The sequence below is a fragment of the Danio rerio genome, chromosome 1 (assembly GCF_049306965.1).
Source record: "Danio rerio strain Tuebingen ecotype United States chromosome 1, GRCz12tu, whole genome shotgun sequence".
Taxonomy (NCBI): Eukaryota; Metazoa; Chordata; class Actinopteri; order Cypriniformes; family Danionidae; genus Danio; species Danio rerio.
This window is the reverse complement of record NC_133176.1, coordinates 21533675-21553008: the sequence shown is the minus strand read 5'-3', so window position 1 is coordinate 21553008 and position 19334 is coordinate 21533675. Positions and strand designations below refer to the sequence as shown.

General features: G+C 38.8%; 1 protein-coding gene across 1 annotated transcript in view; it reads left to right on the top strand.

The window, feature by feature from the left end:
* Positions 1 to 19334, top strand: part of LOC101882573 (putative methyltransferase NSUN7) — a 57026-nt gene that overhangs the window by 8590 nt on the left and 29102 nt on the right. The window contains exons 4-12 of the mRNA XM_073950602.1: positions 6096 to 6154; positions 6237 to 6373; positions 7108 to 7260; positions 7861 to 8044; positions 8117 to 8330; positions 10420 to 10563; positions 10658 to 10759; positions 13084 to 13201; positions 13658 to 13757. Of these exons, the coding sequence (XP_073806703.1) occupies positions 6096 to 6154; positions 6237 to 6373; positions 7108 to 7260; positions 7861 to 8044; positions 8117 to 8330; positions 10420 to 10563; positions 10658 to 10759; positions 13084 to 13201; positions 13658 to 13757 (1211 nt within the window). The remainder of the gene's footprint in view (positions 1 to 6095; positions 6155 to 6236; positions 6374 to 7107; positions 7261 to 7860; positions 8045 to 8116; positions 8331 to 10419; positions 10564 to 10657; positions 10760 to 13083; positions 13202 to 13657; positions 13758 to 19334) is intronic.

Here is a 19334-nt window from a genome sequence, read left to right as displayed (position 1 = left end):
AGACAGAACTTTGTCAGTGTTGTGTTAAGTCAGACGGCATTGAATCCATTTGCAAGCTTTATTGAAAGCACACATACAAACAATAACAAGGGGCAATCCAGGAATCAAAACGAGGGACAGGCTAGAGTTCAAAGGCAGGCAGATATCTTACTTAGTCAGAATAACAGGCTGGAGTTCAGGGGCAGACGGATGTCTTTCTTAATCGTAAAGTCGGGCAAAGGGTCAAAAGCACAGATCAATCGGAGATGTGGAGTAGAGAACGCTCAGTAATGACAGCAGGGCAAATCAAGATTAAGGTCCCATGATTCAGTTTCTAAAGAGTTAATAAACAGAAAACACCTGTGAATCACAAGACACAAAAACTGTTAACTAACAGCAATTTCTATTTGAAATTTTGATTCCAAATAAAATGATCATATTGATCATATTAAATCTTACATTTACATTTAGTCATTTAGCAGACGCTTTTATCCAAAGCGACTTACAAATGAGGACAAGGAAGCAATTTACACAACTAAGAGCAACAATGAATAAGTGCTATAGGCAAGTTTCAAGACTTCGCAATGAACCAGAGCGTGAGTGTGGTATATATACGCTGAGCTGATGAGAGGCACCTGGACCGCAATCAGTGACAGGTAGAAGGGCTTAGGGGAATTTGAGTCCGTGAGTCGAATTAGAATTCAGGCGATGGCTCCCTCTGGTGGTGCACAAGAGGATTGGCATCGCCCTCATTTACAACAGAACCCCCCTCCTGCGAGCGGCTCCTGAAGCGAGAATGCACCTGACGCCGGGGTCTACTGCGCTGTCGGGGGGCCGGTTTCTCTGGGAACCTCTGATGAAACTCTTCTGTGAGAGTTGGGTCTTGAATATCTCTAGCATTCACCCAGGATCGTTCCTCTGGACCATACCCTTCCCAGTCCACCAGATATTGGAGGGCGCCACCCCGGCGTCGAGAATCCAGCACTTCTCGAACGAGATACGCTTCTTCGCCCTCGATCATAACAGGTGAGGGGGTCCTTGTTTACGATCCTTCCTCAACCTCCTCCTCTCGTGGACCACCAGCGGGTTTGAGTAATGACATATGGAAAGTGGGAGAAATACGAAAATGATTAGGCAAAGCCAGGCGGAAAGACACTGGAGTAATCTGACATAAAATTTTGAATGGCACTACATACCTGGGACTGAGTTTGCGGCAGGGTAACCTCAGACGAAGATCCCGTGTTGACAACCACACCCACTGCCCTGGATGACATGTGGGTCCCTGGCGCCGATGACGATTTGCCTGGATCTCTCTCCTCCTAACTGCCCTCATGAGATTTCTGTGAGCCTGATTCCAAACATCCTCGCTCCGTTGTAGCCAGTCCATGACAGCTGGTAACTCAGTGGGTTCTCCAGACCATGGGAACAATGGTGGTTGATAACCAAGAATACACTTAAATGGAGTGATGCCTGTAGCTGGTTGTATCAATGAGTTCTGTGCATACTCCACCCACAACGGCTCCATTCATTCTGTTGCTGATGACAGTAGGAACGCAGGAATCTAATCACTTCTTGATTCAATCGTTCAGTTTGACCGTTAGATTGAGGATGATACCCTGAGGTAAGGCTAATGTTAATATTGAGGTTCTTACAGAGAGCGGTCCATACTCGAGAAGTGAATTGAGATCCCCTGTCAGATACGATATCGTCAGGTAAGCCAAAGATTCGAAATACTTGGTTGCACAGAGCCTCTGCTGTCTCAAAGGCGGAAGGTAGTTTGGGTAATGGAATTAGCCGACAAGCCTTGGAGAAACAATCAACCACCGTTAGGATGACTGTGTTGTTCTGGGAAACAGGGAGATCAGTGATGAAGTCCACCGCTATATGGGACCAGGGGCGCTGCGGAACAGGTAACGGTTGTAATAGACCAGCAGGGGTTTGGTGAGATGCGTTCGTCGTTTGACAAACATAACAGTTCTGAACGTAGTTGATCACATCCTTCGTGAGGGAAGGCCACCAGAAACGAGATTTCACTATCTCCAATGTTGCCGTGATGCCTGGATGGCCAGAGCTGGGAGTGTCATGAACGTGAGTAAGTAGTCGTGAACGTATATCATTGGGTACAAAGGTTAGGTGAGTTGGACAATCTACTGGAGGACTGTTCTCTCGGTTCGCCTCTTGAATTTCGGTAAGTATGTCCCACTGTACTGGAGCCACTAATAACTTGGTAGGGAGAATCGTTTCATTGCTAATGGTGGGTTTGTCCTCAGTTAGCCTGGATAGCGCATCTGCCCTACCATTTTTACTCCCTGGTCGGTATGTGACGATGAAATTGAATCTGGTAAAGAATAAAGCCCAACGAGCTTGCCTGGGATTTAAACGTTTGGCTGAGCGGAGATATTCCAGATTCTTATGATCTGTCAGAATGGTGAATTGATGATTAGCCCCTTCCAGCCAGTGCCGCCACTCTTCTAGAGCTAATTTCATTGTAGTAGTTCGCGATTTCCAACATCATAATTTCGTTCTGCGTTGGTAAATTTACGGGAGAAAAAGGCACATAGATACATTTTGGGTGGTTGACCCTTCCGTTGGGATAACACCGCCAGACTCCTGTGCTGGATGCATCCACTTCCACTATAAAAGGTAGATCTGGGTTGGGGTGGCAGAGAATAGGAGCTGTGATGAATCGGGTTTTGAGATCTGTAAACGCTTGACGTGCTTCAGAGGACCAGGATAATTTGTGGGAGTTTCTTTTTGTCATGGCCGTTAACGGAGCTGCTATGGAACTAAAGCCTCTGATAAACCGTCTATAGAAGTTAGAAAAGCCTAGAAATCGTTGTAGCTCCTTGAGATTTTGGGGTAACGGCCATTGTTGAACTGCCTGAACCTTCGTATCATCCATTGCAATCCCTTCCACACTGATGTCATAGCCCAAAAAAGCGATCTGTGTTTGATGAAACTCACACTTCTCTAGTTTGGCGTATAATTGATGTTGAATCATACGTTGCAATACTTTGCACACATGCTGGACATGTACTTCCATGTTGTTTGAGTAGATAAGGATGTCGTCAATGTAAATGATCACCCAGCGGTCCAGCATATCTCGAAAGACATCTTTCATGAAGGATTGGAACACAGAAGGACAGTTTGCCAGGCCGAAGGGCATTACCGTGTACTCATAGTGCCCCCTAGTGGTGGAAAACGCAGTCTTCCACTCGTCACCGGCACGGATTCTGATAAGGTTGTATGCATTGCGAAGATCAAGCTTGGTATAATATTTGGCCTGTCTTAGTTGTTCAAGGGCAGGAGGTACGAGAGGCAATGGGTAACGAAACTTAACGGTGATCTCATTGAGCCCTCGGTAATCAATACAGGGACGTAAACTGCCATCTTTCTTCTTTACAAAGATGAACCCAGCTGATGCAGGGGATGTTGATGGTCGGATGAAGCCTATGGCCAATTCCTCGTCGATATATTCAGACATAGCCTTATGTTCAGGTTGTGACAGAGGAAATATTCGACCCGTTGGGGGAATTGAGCCGGGAATTAATTCAATAGCACAGTCACTTGGCCGATGCGGGAGAAGTTGAGTAGCTTTTTGCTTACTAAAAGCTTCGGGCAAGTCATTGTACTCAAAGGGAATTTGTTCATCATCTGGTTTAGGCAGAATGTTAGTGGTTCGCAACGGAATTCTATGAATGGGCCGAATACAATACTTCATGCATGACTCCATTGCAGAATCTCTCCGTCCCTCCATGAAATATGAGGATCATGTCGACGTAACCATGGCAACCCCAATACCAACGGATGATTAACTGAGTCAATAATGTAGAATTGTACCTCCTCAGTGTGTAAAACACCAACTTGTAATTGTAGCTTATTAGTGATCATGCGGATGCGTCCTTCACCCACAGGACAATCATCTAATGCTTCCACTGCAAGACAGGAGTCACATGAGCTGAGGGATAGTTCATGACTTAATGCAAACTTTTTAGCAATAAAATTTCCAGCAGAACCAGAGTCGACAAGAGCAGTATTAATCATTCAATTACCATACGAAATTGTTACAGGAATAAATACACTGAATATTGATGGAACATGAGAGGAACTCACCGATTGAAACGGTGTGGGAGGTCGTATGCTGCAGGTGGATTTCATGTGCCCCGCTTGGCCGCAGTAAAGGCAGAGATGATTTTGTAATCGGTGCCTTCTTTCCTCCTGGGTTAGACGTGTGAAACCAAGTTGCATGGGTTCATCAGAGGGCGGATCGAAAGAAACTTGAGACAGGGTGCGAGGATTTCTTTGGCTAAGAATTAGGTGATCAAGACGGATGGTAAGTTCAATGAGCTCGTTCAGTTTCTTTCCTTCGTCACGGCAAACCAATTCGGATTGTAAAGTGGCTGTTAATCCCCGTCTGAATAGCATCTTTAATGTGTCTTCAACCCAGTTGGTTTGTGCGGCGAGAGTGCGAAATGATAAGGCATACTCTGCAGCTGTGTTGCTGAGTAAGAGAGAGTAACTGTTCACCGGGGCTTCTTCCTTCTGCTGGATGTTCAAATAATTCTCAGAAATGTTTAAGAAAATTTTCGAACGTGGGGTAATTACATTCCTCATCCTTCCATATCGCTGTAGCCCATTCCAGTGCTTTACCCATTAACAGATTGTATACAAAAGCCACCCGACTAGATTCAGTGGGATATAGTGCAGGTTGTTGATTAACGAATAGTTTGCATTGTAAGAGGAAGCCCTTGCAGCGAGACGGTGAACCATCAAACTTTTCTGGGAAAGCTAATCGGGCACTTACGGTAGCTGGAACACTGGAGACAGTCGTTGGCTGAGGAGCTGTCATGGTGGCAGACGGGGAAACTGCAGGATTGGGATGGCGGAGTTGCTGCATAGCTCTCACCAGTTCCTCCGTGAGGGATGTTAAATGGGTAAGTTGTTGATGGTGAGTGGCTAGCTCTGTAGCTTGAGCGGAAAGTTCCGTAGAGACTTGTGCTAAAGCTGCTGGATTCTGTATTGGCGAAGTCTTCTGTTGTGTTGAGTCAGACGGCATTAAATCCATTTGCAAGCTTTATTGAAAGCACACATACAAACAACAACAAGGAGCAATCCAGGAATCAAAGCGAGGGACAGGCTAGAGTTCAAAGGCAGGCAGATATCTTACTTAGTCAGAATAACAGGCTGGAGTTCAGGGGCAGGCGGATGTCTTTCTTAATCGTAAAGTCGGGCAAAGGGTCAAAAGCACAGATCAATCGGAGATGTGGAGTAGAGAACGCTCAGTAATGACAGCAGGGCAAATTAAGACTTCGCAATGAACCAGAGCGTGAGTGTGGTATATATACGCTGAGCTGATGAGAGGCACCTGGACCGCAATCAGTGACAGGTAGAAGGGCTTATGGGAATTTGAGTCCGTGAGACGAATTATAATTCGGGCGATGGCTCCCTCTGGTGGTGCACAAGAGGATTGGCATCGCCCTCATTTACAACAGTCAGTCTAATAAGCTTGATAAATTAAATGTGTGTTATTTTTCTTTTGAAGAATTAATTTTAACACAAATAAACAACTATTAGTTTTATATTTATCTTCTAAAAGAAAAGTAATTCTTAAAATTAGAAGGAAAAAGCATTATGAAGGCAAGTATTTGCTTTTTTTCATTTAGAAATAGAGTGTATTAATTTAAAATTAAAAAGTTGTTTCTAACAAAATAAAACATTTAAATGAGATTTCAAGCATAATCGACTATAATAATACTCTCTTTTTTTATTAGTTTTAGTTGGAAGCCAGCTATTTTAAATTCATTTCTATATATATAATATATTTGGGATATTTTAGGATCTTCGGACTATATAGCCTTTAGTTTTCCTTCATATTGTGCTCTTGTTTTACAGCAGTACACTCTCATAAAATAAAGTATTTTTATTGAAGAACTTTACAAATATCTCTTCAGAGTGGGAAAATGTTATTTATAAATCCTAAATTTAAAAAAAAAATTACAAATTGTTCTTCCATACAGTGCTGTGAAAACTATTCTAGAGAGGTTGTTTTGGATTGTAGCAGTGATGTCATCATTTTAGCATCAGTAAATATCCCAAAGTTTGTCCTTCCATCACAGTTCAAGATCTACTGGAGAAGATTCTGACTGACAGCTACTTTCTCCGTTCTCAGCAAATGGTAGGTCTGTTATGATTGACATTTGCACTTTAATCTTTAATTATCTGACTCTAATGAGTTTGATGTGTGTGTTTATGTTCAGCCAGATGACCTTATGGGTCTAGTGGTGGTGATGCTCTATGATCTTCTGGACAGGAAGTTCCAGCCTAGAAGCCCAATCAACAGAACAGAGAAGAGACTTATAAAGGACGTAAGACAGGTTGAGGATGGCCTCTGTAGGTCAGTATGAATAGCAGTGTGTCTGAGCAGCACAAACCGTAGTTATATACTATGTGTGTGTGTATATATATATATATATATATATATATATATATATATATATATATATATATATATATATATATATATATATATATATATACATACATTTATTTAGGTAAATAAATTGACTCAACAGGTCATGAGACAATATAATAGATGTGTGTCCAAGTTTCATACATGCTACTCATATGGATACATATAGAACATAATTATCTAACAGTTGTGAAATAAATTCAAATTAGTAGTTAAGAATTTTAGACACACCACAGGAGGAACTTCATTAATCGCTTAATAATTTCTATTTGCGATGTGTCCTAAATCATATATTGTAATGTAGGTAATAAATTTGGTTTTAAACTTTCAAGGCTGTTAGTGTATCCCACATATTTGAGATGTGTATATTAAATCACTCACATTTCCACTGCCATGTGACCTATTGTGTCATTTGTGTCAATTTTGAGGGAGGAAAAATGTCCTCCAAAATTTAGGAATCACCAAATTGTTAACAAATTGTTTTTATTGCAGAAATGTTTGGAAGAACAGTAGTATCTGTTTCAGAATCAGAGAAAAAGTTTTTTTTTGTTGTTGTTGTTAAATTAGCATAAATAATGAAAAAAATCATATCTTATGCAGTCTTAGTTTAGACAATGAAATGACCTTACATATTGTGCTTGTATATTTGTGTGTACAAGGTTCAAGACCAAACTGGAAGCCTCACTGGCACAATACAGAATCAAGCAGAATTTACTGACCATAGACAGCTGTCTTCCACCAGCTCTGAGAGATAAACATCAGAGATCAAAAACATTAGCGCTGTATGCCTGGATCAACACACTCAAAGCCAGGTGCTGTATTTCTCTATCTGAATCTGCTGTACGTCAACACAAATCTACTTCTTACTGAAGATGTACAGATGTACAGTCAGAATTATTTGCCCTCTGATTTTTTTTTTTCTGTTTTAAATATTTCCTAAATGATGTTTAACAGCATGGAAATTTTCACAGTATTTCCTAAAATATTTTTTCTTCTGGAAAAAAAGTATTGTTTTATTTGGACTAGAATAAAAGCAGTTTTACATGTTTTAAAGCCATTTTACCTCAATATTATCAGCCCCTTAAGCATTTTTTTTAATTGTCTACCATTGTTATACAGTGACTTCCCTAATTACCCTAACTTGCCTAATTAACGCACTTAAGCCTTTAAATTGCCCTTTAAGCTGAATGCTAGTATTTTGAAATATATCTAGTTAAACATTATTTACTGTCATCATAGCTAAGATAAAAGAAATCAGTTATCAGAAATTAGTTCTTAAAACTATTGTTTAGAAATGTGTTGAAAAAAAAAATCTGTCTGTTAAATGGAAATTAAGGGAAAAAAATATACAGGGGGATAGTAATTGAGAAGGGCTAATAATTCTGACTTGAACTGTACATCAATTTATCCAGTACCGAAACTGTGTGCGAGACTCTGAGGACCGCAGGCTTCAGTCAGGTGGACTCACACACACACCTAATGGGAAATGTGTTCTGTAAGGACAAACACTGCACCAATGTACTGCTGTTTCCCAAAAGGCTCGGAAAACAACTGGAAAAATCCGAACTAGTGAAAGAACACACACTGATAATACAGGTAATAAAGACACATGAGCATCATTCTGATGAGGCAAACATATATCGATGTAAACTGTGTGATTGACTTCAGGATAAATCTCGGAGTCTGGCTGCATGTGCTGTCCGTCCACTGTTGACAGAGGGTTCTGAAGTTCTCATGGTGGGGTCCTTCTCTGTTCAGACTGTGGCTCATGTGGCTATCCAGGCTGCAGCCTGTTCTGGCTGTGTACACGTGTGCGGGGTCCTTAATATCCTCACCTTCAAGGAGGAATTACAAACTATCCTCTCTTCTTCTGGTTGCAAAAGTAAGTGTTATGTTATCGGGAGTGTACATACCATCTCATACTTATTCATGAAACAGCCCCATACCTTCATTCACTATTCCGTGCTTTTGTCGACTTTTTTGCACTTTGATGGTTGATAAATCCCTCAGACAGATTAGAATTTTTTACATTTTCTATGATTTTCAACGTAAAAACTCGATTGATGGAGGTGTTAGACCATTATGCTTGTGTCTTGCATCTTTTGAAGTGCCACTCACATGAGCACTGCGTTATTTAGACACCGTGTCAAGTAGAAAGAAATTCAACTTTTATGCACAGCACAGCTCATCACTGTAAGTTCCACAGCAGAGGACTTTTCCAAACGATCAACTAGAAGTGAGGTTATTATTTGTTGCTATTACAACTGGGATCAACAACAAAACTTTTGTCAGGTAGTGTACTATATAAATATTTACACAGTCTACCTCAACAGTCACTGTTGTTGGCTAGTCCTGAATCAAAGTTCTTCTAAAATCCTCCACCTCCTCCAGTACCACCTGTCTAGATGAGCAGGATTTATGTGCGCCTATTCATGAGGCAAGACAGAGGCCCTTATCCATATTACAATTACATACTTGTTTCAGTCCACCAATGAACACTTGGCATTGATATTAACATTCTACAGTGGTACTATCTTGCGAACCATGTTTATTATATGGTTTGAACATTATGTACAGTGCATCCGGAAAGTATTCATATCACTTCACTTTTTTCCACATTTTTTATGTTACAGCCTTATTTCAAAATGGATTAAATTAATTTCTTTCCTCATAATTCTACACACAATATCCCATAATGACAATGTGAAAAAAAGAGTTTTTTAAATTTTTGCAAATTTATTAAAAACAAAAAAACCTGAAAAATCACATGTACATCAGTATTCATAGCTTTCACTTTGTTGATGCACCTTTGGCAGCAATTACAGCCACAAGTCTTTTTGAATATGATGCCATAAGCTTGGCACACCTGTCTTTGGGAATTTTTGCCCATTCCTCTTTGCAGTTCCTCTCAAGCTATATCAGGCTGGATGGGAAGCAACGGTGTACAGCCCTTTTCAGATCTCTCCAGAAATGTTCAATAGGATTTAGGTCTGGGCTCTGGCTGGGCCACTTAAGGACATTCGCCGAGTTGTTGTGAAGCCACTCCATTGATATTTTGGCATTGTGCATAGGGTCATTGTCCTGCTGGAAGATGAACCGTCACCCCAGTCTGAGGTCAAGAGCACTCTGAAACAGGTTTTCATTCAGGATGTCTCTGTACATCGCTGCATTCATATTTCTCTATATCCTGACTTGTCTTCCAGTTCCCGCTGCTGAAAAACATCCTCACAGCATGTAGGGATGGTATTAGCCTGGTGATGAGCAGTGCCTGTTTTTATTTAAATGGCTTTTCAGGTTTTTTGTTTATAATAAATTTGCAACAATTTAAAAAAATCTTTTTTCACATTGTCATTATGAGGTATTGTGTGTAGACTTTTGAGGAAATAAATTAAGTTTACTTCATTTTGGAATAAGCCTGAAACATTAAAAAATGTGGGAAAAGTGAAGCGCTAAAAATACTTTCCATATGCACTGTAATTACCTGTACCGAATGTCTTTGGACTGTGGGGGAAACCGGAGAACCCAGAGGAAACCCACACCAACACGAGGAGAACATGCAAAGTTCACACAGAACTGCCAGCTGACCCAGCCGGAACTCAAACCAGCGACCTTCTTGCTGTGAGGTGACAGTGCTAACCACTTAGCCACCGTGTCACCCCTAACAAAATCAGAGTAGTTTTAAATTGTATCCTCTTACAATCTGTATAATGGTGTTGAATATTTGCCTTTTTTTTAAGCTTACAAAACTGCATAAAACTCATATGGTGCCAGGGTGTTAACCCATGCCTTATGAAGTAGATTAATGGGTTTTCGTAACAAATGGCTGCTAAGTGCACATTTGTAAGATGCAATTAAAAAGTCATATACATCGAAGATCACTTGATTGTGAGTGAATTATGGGGTTGTTTTCATTATTGCATGTAATACCTTTAAGTATTGATACTCTGTAAGTGTTTTGTCTTTCATCACAGATGTGAAATTGATGTCTGAGTTCTTCAGTGAGCTTAATGATTGGGATGTTCGAATTCAGAAAGTTCGAGTGATCGTTTTGCTCCCAAAATGTTCTTCGTCAGCTCTCTGTAACCCTGTTGACTTTATCATCAATGAGAATGGAGGTACAGCAACACATAATCTTTCATTTTTCATTATCGACAAGTCATCAAATAATGCAAACCGAATGAATGAATGAAGATAATTGCTCTTTTTCAGATAGAGGACTGCTGCATGGCCTTTCTAAAGGAACCATCTCAAACAGTAAACTGCAGGAACTGGTTGGCAAACAGATGCAAGACCTCAACCATGCTCTCACTTGTGAGTCACACACATACACATACATTTTCTACCTGATGTTAAATATGTAAATGTCTTAAAGCTGTTATATAGTCACAGCAAGTTTTTTTTTTTTGTTCTTTTTAAGGAGCGATTGAGTAAAGCTGTTTTAAATTTCACTATGCAGTATTATTTTTCATGTGATTATTAAAGTACTGTACCTGAATACTGTTAAGACTCCTTGGAGAACAATAAAATGTGGTTTTTTTAGTTTATCTTTTTCTTTATTTTATTTATTTATGATTGTAAAATGTTTGGTATATTTCGTCACCTTATAATTATAAGGTTCTATCTGACATTTTTGTCAAAATTGAGTTATTCACATATTCTTACACTGTAAAACCCATTAAGTTAAGGTAACTCAAACCATTTGCGGAAACCGATTGCAACAAACAAATTAAATTCAAAAACTAATCCTAATGAGTACTGTGAACTTAATCATTTTGAGCAAACAAAGCAATCTGAGCACAGTAAAACCCGATAAATGAAGAGAACTTAAACCAAGTACTGTAAAACCCAATAAGTTAAGGCGACAAACCATTTGAGTTAATCTACAGTATATGAGTACTGTGAACTTACTCCATTTAAGTTGAAGAGTTATTAATAAACGCATTACCTTCAACACTGAGTTCAAAACTCTTTTCAAATGAGTAGAATTGACTTTCAGTTAATTTTGAGGTAGCTACACTCATTTCATTTGATAAAGTTGACTGTTTACAGGGTATTAAAAGACAACGTATATATATATATATATATATATATATATATATATATATATATATATATATATATATATATATATATATATATATATATATAATGTGATGTTTTTTAATAAGTTGTTTACATTTAAAAAACAAAAAAGGTTTTATCTAAAAATTTCAAATATATTTTTATTTGTGTATGTACAGTCAGTAAAGCACTTTTTAGTCTTCATTAAACTCATTTGCTCATCATCTGTTTTCTTTTAAAGTCTTCCAATTTGATATTAAGCCTTGAAGGGCAAATACTTATTTTAATTCCTGGGACAATATAATTCAATAAATATAATTCAATAGTTCATATAAAGCATATAATTCAATAATTATTACCATATTAATTACATAAAATTAACAGCTGCACTGGACAAAATATTTAGCACAGCTATGTACGCTTCATTTGAACAAGAAAAAATATGCATTCTAAAACATTAAATAAATGTTAGAGAAAGCATAAATTATACTTTCTCAAGCATCAACATATATTTTTTTATTAAATGAATAAACAGACTGATTATATTTCTTGATAAGTAATGCTTCAATGAATAATCTGCCAGATAAAACCTTAAACTCGATTTGCAAACTGAAGAGAATTTTGATCATTTACATTATGTACATTTAGGGTCTCTGTCATGGTAATGTATGAAAAAGAACTGTTACACACACATAGTTTGCTATATGGAATGCAAAAACTTTGAAGCTCAATATCTCAAAATCATTTAGACCACATATAGAACCTTATCATTCCAAAGTGAAGATTTTATACAGATGCATTTCCCTACAGAATCATCCCAATCAGTCTAAAATTATAAATTCATTTCAAATAGAGCTATACAAGTCATGGTAAAAATGTATTTTTGTTATATAAATTAGAGAGTAACAACATATCATAATGTTACATTTTTCCAATGCATTTATTGTGCAGCCATATTAGTGTGTAATTTAAATATACTTTTGAAGTTTTATTTATACTTTGAAGATTTTTAGCCCCCAAAGATTTTTTTTTCCTAAATGATGTTTAACAGAGCAAGGAAATTTTCACAGTATATCTGATAATATTTTTTCTTCTGGAGAAAGTCTTAGTTGTTTTATTTTGCTTAGAATAAAAGCAGTTTAAAATTTTTTAAAAACATTTTAAGGTCAGTATTATTAGCCCATTTAAGCTATATTTTTTCGATAGTCTACAAACCATCGTTTTACAAAAACTTGCCTAATTACCCTAACCTGCCTAGTTAACCTAATGAAGCTAGTTAAGCTTTTAAATGTCACTTAAAGCTGTATAGAAGTGTCTTGAAAAATATCTAGTTAAATATTATTTACTGTCATCATAGCAAAGATAAAATAAATCAGTTTACAGATTAGAAATATGTTGACAAAATCTTCTCTCTGTTAAACAGAAATTGAGGGAAAAAATAAACAGGGGGCAAAACATTCTGACTTCAACTGTACATTATGAAACATCTAAAACCAGTGACCTTGAAACAATTCAGAATGAATGTTTATTTGTTTAACGTAAATTATAATTGACTAAACTTGCTTCAATCGCAGCACCTAAAGTGAAAGCCGTGGTTTACTGCACATGCTCGGTATATCCAGAGGAAAATGAAGAAATCGTGAAGAGAGCACTACAGAACGCAAACAGCAAAGCAAAAGCTCTGCCTTTCAGGTACACACACACACACCTATGCTACTATCTGTGTAGGGACATCCCTTAGACATTATTTGTATATAGTATATTTAATCTCTTTACCCCAACCCTAAACCCAACCCTCAAAAAAAATATACTACATTTTCCAAACACTTCATTCTATATGATTTATGCACTATTTAACAAAACAATGTCCGCACAAGATTACTGGTATTACTATACTTGTCGAGACCAGTACACACACACACAAACTATCCAGGCATTAAGTCTTTCCTGTCACACGCCACTAACTGTACAGATTTAAAGTTGCTGTATCCATGGAAACAGCAGTTAATCCATGGAAAAGCAAGTGGGGGAAAGGATTATATGAGTGTTTGAGTTAACAGAAATTGGATATAAGTTGGACTGAATTTATAATATCGAACAACTCTCTCTCTCTCTCTCTCTCTCTGTGTGTCTTCATGTTTGGATAAGGCTGGTCAATGCAGGATGGAATGATGAGAAAGAGATGTTTTTCAAAACTGAAGCAAGTGACATCACGAATGGCTGTTTCCTTTGTGTAATGAAACGAGAGGTGAGAAAGAGGGAAAGATCATTAAAGCAGAGGCTGATGGACTTTTAAATGTACATAAGCTTACTTTCACTAATAATAAATATTAATATTATACAACCAATAATAATATTATGCTGCGATTCATAGGAAGACAAAAATGTAATATTAAAAAAGGAAACATAATATGAATAGTAATTATGCATAAATAATTAGCCTAGTTTACAGCAAGCATTGTGTTTTTATTTAGATTGTGTCATCTGTCATATACAGTAGGTCTATAAGTCTGTTTTTTTATTAAAGAAGGTATACTATTTGAGTTTATTAACGGCACAGTATTGGGATTGGGTCTGTATCGGTCGATACTCAGAATTTTGTCATTGGGATCGGAACAGTTCCAAAAAAATGGTATCGGTGCATCCCTAATCACATGACATGTAGCTGATGTTTACAACGAATAACTAATTCTATTTATAACTAAATGTACATATTAAAAACACATTTAAAAAATAGCTGCTTCCTTTATGTAATGAAACAAGAGGTGAGAAAGAGGGAACAGTCATTTAAGCAGAGGCTGATGGACTTCTAAATGTACATAAGGTTACTTTCACTGCTATTATATTATGCTGTGATTCATACACTGATAAAGCTTGAAGGAGAATGTCTGTGTGTGAGATGGTGAGAGCTCTCTCTCTCTCTCTCACACACACACACACACACACACACATACACACACATACACACACACACACACACACACACACACACACACACACACACACACACACACACACACACACACACACACACTGCTCTCAAGCAGAGCTTGATGCATTGCTGTCCTAAATACTGGCAGTGTAGCTCCGGTTCTCACTAAATAATGAACACTTGTGTCTGATCACATTAGCATCCACACAAGTCCACACACAGCAAGAGAAATGAGCCTGTAGTTTCCTTTGAATATCTAAAAATTTAACATTTTGATAGTTTTATTTAATAATGTTCATTTTAATTGAACCCTGGAATACATTTAATCATACTTTTTATAATCTATTATATTCTATATTCTATTCTATCTTCATTTCATTAATCATTTTATTCAGCAATAATTAGATTGGTCAAAACTAAGTGACACAAATCCATTTGTAATCTTCTGAATTTGAAACATACTGATTTTTGAACTTTATATTCAGCAGGACATCTTGAAAGATATATTCTCAAATTGAAAAAATAAGACTGATAATATTCAGAAAGGTTATCATATATGAAACTGAAGGCTAAATAAATCAGCTCTGCCTTCACACAGAATTTTTAAAAAATTACTAAAGTAATTGTATACACATAGCTGATCTTGACAACTGATAACTAATCTTATTTATAACTAAATTAAAAATTTTTGAAGCATTTTTTTTTTAAAAGTTTAAAACCACTAGGCTCAGAAGGATGTTATCATCCATCCACATGGTTAATCAGCTATAGATCACATACGGCTGTGGCCGGAAGTTAACAAGAATTATTTTTTTTATTTATTTAATTTCCCATGAATTGTATTTCATTAACGTCTACGCCTACCTTAAGCCCAACCGGCACAGTAATGTAAAAACAAATCTGGATCTGGAGTCTTCTCTATTAGTATAGCTGATTGACCATGTGGATGGATGATAACAGCCTTCTGAGCCTACCAGTAGGCGCAGAAGGCCCCAACTGGCCCATATCTGTCAGCTGATAACCACTGACAATGCCTTTTAAATTGAGTGATAACGTTAGAAACGGATGATAGCCGGCCAGTTGTTAAAGGAAGGATCAGCAAAGACTGAAAAAGACTGAAAATTTGGTAAAAATGTATGGGACTTTGTCAGACCTTGTCAGTACAGAGTTCATATGTAAAGTATTATAATGTATATTTATTATGAGGGGCGGGGGGATTAGGAAATGATGTAATGGCATCCACCGGACAATGGCACCAGTGCGCTTACCACACACCAGCTATAGGTGGAGTGAAGAGACTGTCATGTAGCCATTTCAGTGGATGGGGATGATTGGGAGGCCCTGATTGGTAAGGGCCGATGGAGGGGATTTCGCCAGAACACCGGGGTTACACCCCCACTCTTTATAAGTGCCACAGGATGACCACAGAGAGTCAGGACCTTGGTTTAACATCTCATTCCAAAGACGGCAACCACTGACAGGTCAGTGGTTGCTGTCTTTGGAATGAGACGTTAAACCCCTTCACTTTACTGGAGCATTAGGACTCACACAGACCGCAGGTTCAGCACCCCTCTGGCCTCACTAACACCACTTCCAACAGCAACCTAGTTTTCCCATGTGGTCTTCTATCCAGGTACTGACCAGGCTCTGAATAAGACATTTATTTTACAATATATGCCCACTACTACCTCCTTCCTCTTGGAAAGACATCTACATACCATCCATCCATCCATGCATCCACCCAGCAAAGAAATGCCTGACCCAACCATGAGTTTCCTGTCATTTCTGAGGTGCTTGATCCCCTTGTTTCTCCACATAATACACTATAATCTGCAAAAGACACAGATAAGACTAAAAGAGCTCTACCTGCTGGCTGAGCTCCAGCAATTCCCAAGCTGTTCACCAGCATTCTTCAAATTTATCCCCTTCCTCTTTTGAGTCTTCTTCTTCTGCCTGTTGTGTGTTCATTACCTGCAATATAAACAACTGCCACAGAGAAGACATCTAACAATCTATGTCCACCATCACCCCCTTCCTCTTGGAAGAACATCTTCTTACCATCCATTCATCCATCCATCCATCCACTTATTAATCTATCCGTTCTTCTATCCAGGAAATACCTAACCCAACCATGAGTTTCCATTCATTGCTGAGGTGTGTGATGCTCTTGTTTGTCCACATGATCCACTTCAGTCTGCAAAACACAAAGGCAAGACTAACATAGCTCAACCATTTTGCTGAGCACCAGCTCTTCAAGCATATCTCCGTGGTTCCCATTATGACCCTTCTACTCACTAATCTGCACAAAGCAAAAACAGCACCAACAAAGCTCTACCTGCTCTCTAAGCTCCAGCAATGACCAAGCTATTCTCTAGCATTCTACAAGTTATCGCCACCGTTCCCCTAGTGAGTCTCCATCTTCTGCCTGTTGTGTCTCCATTACCTGAAAATTAAACAACTGTCACAGAGAAGACGTCTATTTAACAATATATGCTCACCACTACCCCATTCCTCCTGGAAGGACATCTATGTACCATCCTTTCATCCATCCACCCAGCCAGGAAATGTCTGACCCAACCATGAGTTTCCTGTCATTTCTGAGGTGCTTTAACCACTTGTTTCTACACATGATCCACTCCAATCTGCAACTTTACCGAACTCTTTCAATCAATCTGCCCAGTTGGTGGAATAAACTCCCTACCTGCATCAGAACGGCAGAGTCACTCGCTGTCTTCAAGAAACGACTAAAAACTCAACTATTTAGTCTCCACTTTCCATCCTAATCTGCAATTGCCTCTCTGGCTCCACCGCTAACTGTACTAAAAAAAAAAAAAACTTACATTACTAATGCTTTGCTTCTTACACTTTACACACCTGAAACATGCCTACAGCACTTATTCATTGTTGCTCTTTTAGTTGTGTAAATTGCTTCATTGTCCACATTTGTAAGTCGCTTTGGATAAAAGCGTCAGCTAAATGACTAAATATAAATCTGCAAAAGAGAAAGATGAGACTAAAAGAGCTCTACCTCCTGACTGAGCTCCAGCAATTCACAAGATGTTCTTCACCGTTTTTCAAATTTATCCCCCCCCCCCCCCCGTTCATTTCATCTATTCATCTATTTACTATGCATCCATTCATTCATCTATCCATTCATCCATCCAGGAAATACCTAACCCAACCATGAGTTTCCAGTCATTACTGAGGTGTGTGATGCTCTTGTGTCCCCACATGACCCACTTCAGTCTACAAAACACAAAGGCAAGACTAACATAGCTCAACACTTTGCTGAGCTCCAGCTCTTCAAGCATATCTCCACGGTTCCCATTATGAGTCTTCTACTACTCAATTCAAAGCAAAAACAGCACCAGCAAAGCTCTACTTGATATCTAAACTCCGCAAATGGCCAAGCTATTCTATAGCATTCTTCAAGTTATCGCCACCGTTTCCTTTGTGAGTCTTGTTCTCCTGCTTGTTGTGTGTCCATTACCTGAACATTAAACAACTGTCACAGAGAAGACATCTATTTAACAATATATGCCCACCACTACCCTCTTCCTCTTGAAAGGACATGTTTTTACCATCCAACCATCCATTCACCCAGCCAGGAAATGCCTGACCCAACCATGAGTTTCCTGTCATTTCTGAGGTGCTTGATCCCCTTGTTTCTACACATGATCCACTCCAATCTGCAAAAGACAAAGATACGACTTAAAAGAGCTCTACCTGCTGGCTGAGCTCCAGCAATTCCCAAGCTGTTTACCATCATTCTTCAAATTTATCTCCACCGTTCCTCTTGTGAGTCTCCTTCTTCTGCCTGTTGTGTTTACATTACCTGCAATATAAACAACTGCCACAGAGAAGACATCTAACAATCTATGCCCACCACCACCCCCTTCCTCTTGGAAGGACATCTTCTTACCATCCATCCATTCATTAATTATCCATTTATCCATCCAGGAAATACCTAACCCAACCATGAGTTTCCAGTCTTTGCTGAGGTGTGTGATGCTCTTGTTTCTCCACATGATCCACTTCAGTCTGCAAAACGCAAAGGCAAGACTAACATGGCTCAACCATTTTGCTGAGCTCCAGCTCTTCAAGCATATATCCTAAGTTCCCATTATGAGTCTTCTTCTACTCAGCTCAAAGCAAAAACAGCACCAACAAAGCTCTACCTGATTTCTAAACTCCAGCAACGGCCAAGTTATTCTTTAGCATTCTTCAAGTTATTGCCTCAGTTCCCTTTGTGAGTCTTGTTCTCCTGCCTGTTGTGTGTTCATTCGTTACCTAAAAAAATCAAACAACTGTCACAGAGAAAACGTCTAATTAAGAACTATATGCCCACCACTACCCCCTACCTCGTGGAAAGACATCTATATACCATCCATTCATCCATCTATCCATCCAGCCAGCCAGCCAGCCAGAAAATGCCTGACCCAACCATGAGTTTCCTGTCATTTCTGAGGTGCTTGATTCCCTTGTTTCTACACATGATCCGCTCCAATCTGCAAAAGACAAAGATACGACTGAAAAAAGCTCAACCTGCTGGCTGAGCTCCAGCAATTCCCAAGCTGCTCACCAGCCTTCTTTAAAATTAATCTCCACCGTTCCTCTTGTGCGTCTCCTTCTTCTGCCTGTTGGGTGTACATTACCGGCAATATAAACAACTGCCACCGAGAAGACATCTAACAATCTATGCTCACCACCACCCCCTTCCTCTTGGAAGGACATCTATTTACCATCCATCCATCCACCCAGCCAGGAAATGCCTGACCCAACCATGAATTTCCTGTCATTTCTGAGGTGCTTGATCCTCTTGTTTCTCCACATGATACACTCCAATCTGCAAAACACAAAAGTAAGACTAAAAGAGCTCTACCTGCTGACTGA